Genomic DNA, 7,335 nt, shown 5'->3' on the forward strand with positions numbered 1-7,335 from the left:
CAGGAGAATGGCGTGAACCCGAAAGGCGGAGCTTGCAGTGAGCTGAGATTCGGCCACTGCACTCCAGTTTGGGCGACAGAGCGAGACTCCATCTCAAAAAAAACAAAAAAAGAAATTCTCTTGCCTCAGCCTCCTGAGTAGTAGCTGGGATTACAGGCGACCATCACAACACCCGGCTAATTTTTGTATTTTTAGTAGAGATGGGGTTTCGCCATGTTGGCCAGGCTGGTCGTGAACTCCTGACCTCAGGTGATCTGCCTGCCTCGGCCTCCCAAAGTACTGGGATTACAGGCGGCATGAACCACCGCACCTGTCTAGCCTCAGAATATTTCTACATGAAAGTTTTTACGTGAAAAAGGCAAGTTTCGTTTGTCTTTAGAATAAGGTATTTATGTGAAAATGTGGCTCACACATATATTTTAAGGACACATTTCAGAGGCAGTGCAGGATAGTGGATAAGAACCCAAATTTCAGAACCAAATTTCAATTGGGGTCATCCCCGGCTGTACCACTTGCAGGCAGTGTGGTCTTAGCCTTTCCATGCCTCAGTTTCCTCATTTCCAACATAGGGAAAATAACAGTACTGACTTCTTCTTAGGGTTGGTGGCAGAGTTGTAGGACCCAACACAGTGCCTGGCGCATACTAAATGCTCACTTAATGGAAGGCTTGAGTAGAATATTCATTTGAGCCTCTTCACAAAGCAAACACACATCCGTTCTTGTGTCTTTGACAGAGTAAAGGAAGGAACTAAAAGATCACGGAATTGGGACCTTGGGGAAAACTCAGATGGCCCACATGGGGCCAGTGACCTCCCCTGTTCTGGCCCTGCCCTATGCCCAGGGCTCCCCTGAACCGCACAGAAACTGACACCTCCACTCTGTGTCACATAGGGTTAGTCCAGCATTGGTGTCCTTGGGGCTTTCTGTGACCTCTTCCCCTGTTGCAGGTGGTGCCTGAGCACCCCAGACCACTGACCCTCCCTGCCTGACCTCACACCCTGTCTCGTCACCCCACCCCAGGACTCGGTCGTCCCTACTGTGTTTCCCACCTCTGCACCTCTGCACATACTGCCCTCTTTTCCAGACATCCATCTGATTTCCCCATTCTGTGGCCTCTTAACAATCTGCCTCTGAGAGTGCTTCCTGTAGGGACACCTCCCCACCCTCCAGCCCTTCAGCTGAAAGTGGTCTCTCCCAACTGCAGCTTTCTACCTTGACACATAGTCATTTCTCCCATTAGATGACACTGTCTTTGAAGGGCCACGCCAGATTCCTGTTTCCATGGGGCTGGAGCACTCCATCTATGTTTGTGGGATGAACCAATGAATATTCTAATTCATTAATGGGTAGTGGTTCAGTCATGATTTAGGAGTGGGAGTCCTGGGTTCAAACCAGGATGTCGCTATGACATCTCCAGTTTTAAACTGGGTGATCTTGGGTAAGTCACTCATCCTCTCTGAGTTCTCCTCAACAAGTATTCATGAAGGACTTACTATGTGTCAGGCACTGTGTGAGGCTCAAGTCAGACATGGTTCCTCCCCTCAGGGAGCTCCCAGCCTAGTGGTTGATTCAGACATAAAACACATACACACGAAAGAACAAAACAGCAAATCGTGGTAAGTTCTATCAAGGAAAAGGACAGGTTATGAAAAAGAACAGCAAGCAATGAATAGTTTTCAAGACAATCAGGGAAAACTGAATATGGCCTGAGTATTAGATGATGTCAATAAAGTACTGCTGGTAGTGATAGGATATTTGGGTTATGTTTTACAGGTCTTCGTGGTCCAGTATCTGCAGGTAAAATTATATGAGATCTTGGCTGTGCTTTAAAATACACAAGGCAGGCTGGGCGCAGTGGCTCACATCTGTAATCCCAGCACTTTGGGAGGCTGAGGTGGGTGGATCACCTAAGGTCACATGGAGAAACCCCATCTCCACTAAAAATACAAAATTAGCTGGGCATGGTGGCACATGCCTGTAATCCCAGCTACTACTCATCTCTACTAAAAATACAAAATTAGCTGGGCATGGTGGCACATGCCTGTAATCCCAGCTACTCGGGAGGCTGAGGAGGGAGAATCACTTGAACCCGGGAGGCGGAGGTTGCAGTGAGCCAAGATCGCACCATTGCACTCCAGCCTGAGCAAAAAGAGCGAAACTTCATCTAAAAAAAAAATAAAAAATAAAAATTAAATTAAATTAAATTAAATTCACTAGCCAAAAAAATTGGTTGGGAAAGTACAAGGCAGAATTTAAACAATTTGTGAAGCTGGTGATGGGTGCAGAGGGCGTCATTGTGCTATCCTGTCTATGTACATGTGTGATAAGTTCTGTAATAAAAAGTTTCAAAAGAATGTAACAACAGACAGTGACAGGAGAGGGCCTAGTTCTACTGGGTGATCAGAGGAGACCCCTGATGTTTGGGCTAAGACCTGAATGTTGAGTAGGAGGGAGCTGAGGGAAGATGATAGAGGGAATGCATTCCAGGCAACGGGAACAGCATGTGCAAAGGACCTGAGACAGGAAAGAATGTACTATGTTTGAGACACTGAAAGAAAGTTGTGTGACCAAAGCAGGAAGGTGGAGGGGTAAGAGGTGCCGCACTGTACATCTCCTCCTGCCACCCTTTCCTCAGCCACCTGACTGTGGGGCCAGAGGGTGCTCCAGAGAGGAAGGAGGAGGGTGATTGCACTGTCCCCTGGGCTCAGGCCCCAGAACTCACTGCAGAAGGTTGCACAGGTGCGCTGGCTCTGATGGTTGCAAATGGCTTTGCAGGACATGCAGGTGCCCAGCAGGGGATCCCAGTACTGCTCTTCGGGGCAGGATCTCATAGCCACCCCTGTCCACAGGCCCTGTGGAGCTGAGAGACCAGGAGAGTGAGGGCAGCTGGCAGGCGGCCACAGCCCAGCCTCTTGTCCCTGATGGGAACCCAGACAGCCTCTCCTGCCCACATTCCTACAGACAACCTTTCTGTCTCAGGAGCAGAGAGGGCAGACAAAGCTGGCTTCCAACCCCCACTGCACTTGCTGGAGGCCTGGGGCAGCCACCTCCCCTCTCCAGCCTCAGTTTCCCCATCTGCACATGGTTGTTTTCAGGCCCTCTGCTCTCTGACATCAGCAGTACCCTGCTGGGCCCTAATCCCTGCCCTCCTTAATGTGCCACGCCTCTCCCTGCCACAGGGTCTTTGCACATGCTGTTCCCTCCTATGATGTGCCCTTCTCCCCAGCCCCTGCCCCTCAGCTGCTTATTCCTTCTCAGACTGAGACCTCTGTCTAACCTGATCTCCAAGGGAAGGCTTTCTGACTCGCCCCCAGACTAGGACGCAGTCCTTCTTCTACACACTCGCACTGCCCTTTACTTGTTGCTGTGGCCACTTTCCTTATTTGATGCTGACTCCTACACTAACTGTGAGCACCATCTGGCAGGGGCTGTGCCTAATTTTTCTTGTTAATTGCTGAGTCCTCAGAACCTAGACAGTACTTTGGACACAGTACGTGCTCATGAAATGAATGATTTATTTAAAAGCAGACCAAGTCAGTGCCTAGCACACAGCAAGAACCAAGAAATGTCAATTTCCTTTCCATTTTCTTTTTTAACTAAAGTATAAAACAACCACAATGATGTGTGTGTGTGTAAGGTGTGCAAAAAGCTGAAGAATACAGCTTGGTGACATTTGATGTATGTATGCACCTGTGTCATTACAGCCCACATTGAGATGTAGAATATTTCCTGCACCCCTGAAGACTCCCTGGGGTCCCCTCCCACCCAATGCCCACTCCTAGAGGCAGCTACTGTTCTGTTGTTACCCCCATAGGTTAATATTGCCCCTTCTGGAACTTCCATGTCTGGTTTTGTCCCTCCACGTGGTGCCTGAGACTCATCCATGTGGGTGTTCTCTGTGTGTCTGGTTTTGTGTTACTGTGAGTCTTCCACTGTGTGCAAGCATCACCTTCTCTGTCCTTTTCTGATTTCATGACAATTGCTTCCCCCAATAACTTCTCCTTAAAAATATTTAAAAGCGGCCGGGCATGGTGGCTCACGCCTGTAATCCCAGCACTTTGGGAGGCCGAGGCGGGCGGATCACGAGGTCAAGAGATCGAGACCATCCTGGCTAACATGGTGAAACCCCGTCTTTACTAAAAATAATAATAATAATAATAATAATACAAAAAATTAGCCAGGTGTGGTAGCGGGCACCTGTAGTCCCAGCTACTCGGGAGGCTGAGGCAGGAGTATGGCGTGAACCCGGGAGGCGGAGTTTGCAGTGAGCCGAGATTGGGCCACTGCGCTCCAGCCTGGGTGACAGAGCGAGACTCTGTCTCAAAAAACAAAAAACAAAAAAAAATGTTTAAAAGCATTTTGCAAGACATGTATTTGTTCTTTTTTTTTTTTTTTTAAACCTTCTTGAGAACAAGCAGGCCATAAAACTCTGTTAGTTACAAAGTCCTGACATCTCAAAAGCAATCCTGGGATGTGAGGAGTGATATGGAGGAAAGCAGTAGAGTGGCAAGCTCTGGGAATCTGTGCCTCCTGCTAAACGACTACGGAGCTGCCAGCCACTATCTGAAGTCACTATTTGGGAATTCTGGAGTTGTCCAGGGGAGAGCTTGATGGTAAATTTTAGGAATGTCAGCCTATCACATGGTAGTGGCTACTATTCCACAGCAGTGCCGCTTGCTGGAGCCAGGATAAGCAAGAAGGACCCTTGTCCTCCAAATATTAGGGTTGTGGGTTCTGATTGCTGATGACCGCCTGTGACCACTGAGGGGCCAGCACAAAGGACATTGTTTCAACCCCCAAAGACTGAAGTGGCTTCCAGAGGATTTAAAGAGAAAGTATCCTTCTCTGGTCTGGGAGCCAAGCATTTAAGGAAATCTTTGTCAGGTCACTGGTTGACTGCAGAGATAAAAGAACAGAAACTTCAGTGACTACACACAACAAGGAATACATACTGTGCAAAAATACAAATTAAAGTTGGGAAAAAACAAAGCTTAAAACTAAAAGTTTGGAAAAGTTGCAAACAGATAGCTTCAGCCCTTAACAGGCAAGGTTCAGAATCCTTGAGGAGTTTGGTAAAGTTAGATTTCCAGTCACCACAACACAACACTCAAAATGTCCAGGTCTCAAAAAAAAAATTACAAAGCATACAAAGCAGCAGCAGTTTTGCCACATTTACAGGAAATACAGACTCTGACAGAAACCATTTCCAGGAAAGTCTATATATTGGGATTACTAGTCAAATGTGTGAAATCAAGATTTGTGCTAAGTATGTTCAATGAGCTTAAGGAAACCATAGACAAAGAACTAATGGAAGTCAGGAAAATGTTATATGAACACAATGAGTGCGTGGTAAAGAGACAGAAGTGGTAAAAAAGGAACCAAAACTTGGAAAGCAACCAAAATGTCCTTCAGTCGGTAAATGTATGAATCAAGTGTGGTATATTCAAACAATGGACTGTTATTCAATACTTAAAAATGAGCTATCAGGGCATTAACAGACATGGAGTAACCTTAAATGCATATTACTAAGTGAGAGAAACAAAGCTAAAAAGTCTACTGTATGATTTCAACTCCATGACATTCTGGAAAAGTCAAAAACTATGGAGACAATAAAAAGATCAGTGATTCCCAGGGGTTGGAGGACAGGAGGAATGAATAGGTGGAGCACAGAGGATTTTTAGGGCAGTGAAGCTACTCTGTAAGCTACTCCAATGGTGGACACATGTCCATGTACATTTGTTCAAAGCCATGTACCACACTGAGAGTGAACCCCAATGTAAACTTCAGACTTTAAATGATAATGATGTGTCAGTGTAAGCTCACTGATTGTAACAAATGCACCTTCTGGTTTAGGATGTTGATAGTTGAGGAGGCTGTGCCGGGGGATGTGGACAGGGATGTGGGAACTCTCTGTGCTTTTGCTAAATTTTTCTGTGAGCCTAAAAATGCTCTAAAAGTAGTTTTAAAAAAAATACAGAAGTTCTGGAATGGAAAAGTCCAAAAAGTGAAATACGAACCTTAATGGACGGGGTTTATCAGCAAATTTAAGCAAGCAGAAAAAGGGATCGGTGAACTTTTAAGTTTATTTTTAGAGAAAACAATTGAAGTAATTGTCTGTGTAACAAGAATGAAAAAAGATTGAGGAAAATTGAACAGAGCCAAATGTACTAACATATGCTCATAGAAGTTACAGAAGGAGAAGAGACAAAACGGCAGAAAAAGTATTTGAAGGAATAATGGCCCCAAACATCCCAAATCTGAAAAAATATGTGAATATACTCATTCAGGAATCTCAATAAATTTGATGCAGGAAAACCTCAAAGAAACCCACACCAAGACATGTTACAATAAAATTGAGGAAACCCAAGGCCAGACAGAATTGCAAAGGCAGCAAGAGAGAAGCAGCTTCTTGTGTACAAAGGATCCTCAATACGGTAACAGCTGATTTCTCCTAAGAAACCAGCCAGAAGGTAGTGTAATGATATATTTAAAGTCCTGAAAGAAAATAATAAGCTGTCAATCAGGAATTGTATATACTTTTAAATCACCTTTCAATAATGAAGGAGAAATTAAGACATTTCCAGATAAACAAAATCTGAGGACTGCACTACAAGAAATGCTAAAGGGAGTCTTTCATGCTGACATAAAAGTACTCTCGATGGTACCTTGAAGCCATAAGAAAAAGTGAAGTAAATATAAAGGTAAACAAATAAATATAAAAGCTAGAATTATTTTACATTTGCATGGTTTGTAATTCCTACTTTTTTCCTATATGATTTAATAGGTAATGAGTAAAACAGTGATTACAAACCTATGTTAGTGACAATAGAATGTACAAAGATGCAATATGTGACAATAACAATATAAAGGGAAAGGCAGGGAAATACAGGAACAAAGCTCTTATGACCCACTGAAACTAAGTTGATATTATTCAAACTAGAGTGTCATAAGTTTAAGATATTAATTGTAATCCGCAATAACTAAAATATGTATAGAAAAAGAAAGAAAAGGGGACTCAAAGTGGCCCACTACAAAAAAAATCAACAAAATACAAAAATGAAGTAATTGAAGAAACAAAAACATATAAGACATACATAAAACAAATATATAAATGACTGAAGTAAATCTTTATCAGTAATCATGTTAAATGTAAATGAACTAAACTCTGCTAGTAAAAAAAAAATTGGGCCAGATGCAGTGGCTGACGCCTGTAATCCCAGCACTTTGGGAGGTTGAGGCGGGTGGATCACAAGGTCAGGAGATCAAGACCATCCTGGCTAACACGGTGAAACCCCGTCTCTACTAAAAATACAAAAACAAAATTAGCCAGGCGTG

At 44.1% G+C, this 7,335-nt stretch overlaps 1 protein-coding gene across 1 annotated transcript in view; it reads right to left on the reverse strand.

Moving 5' to 3' along the window:
- TNFRSF13B (tumor necrosis factor receptor superfamily, member 13B) overlaps positions 1–7,335 on the reverse strand; it is a 37,795-nt gene that overhangs the window by 16,461 nt on the left and 13,999 nt on the right. The window contains exon 2 of the mRNA XM_011975295.1: positions 2,723–2,860. Within this exon, the coding sequence (XP_011830685.1) occupies positions 2,723–2,860 (138 nt within the window). The remainder of the gene's footprint in view (positions 1–2,722; positions 2,861–7,335) is intronic.

This window comes from Mandrillus leucophaeus, unplaced genomic scaffold (assembly GCF_000951045.1).
Source record: "Mandrillus leucophaeus isolate KB7577 unplaced genomic scaffold, Mleu.le_1.0 Scaffold153, whole genome shotgun sequence".
In the NCBI taxonomy this organism is placed as follows: domain Eukaryota; kingdom Metazoa; phylum Chordata; class Mammalia; order Primates; family Cercopithecidae; genus Mandrillus; species Mandrillus leucophaeus.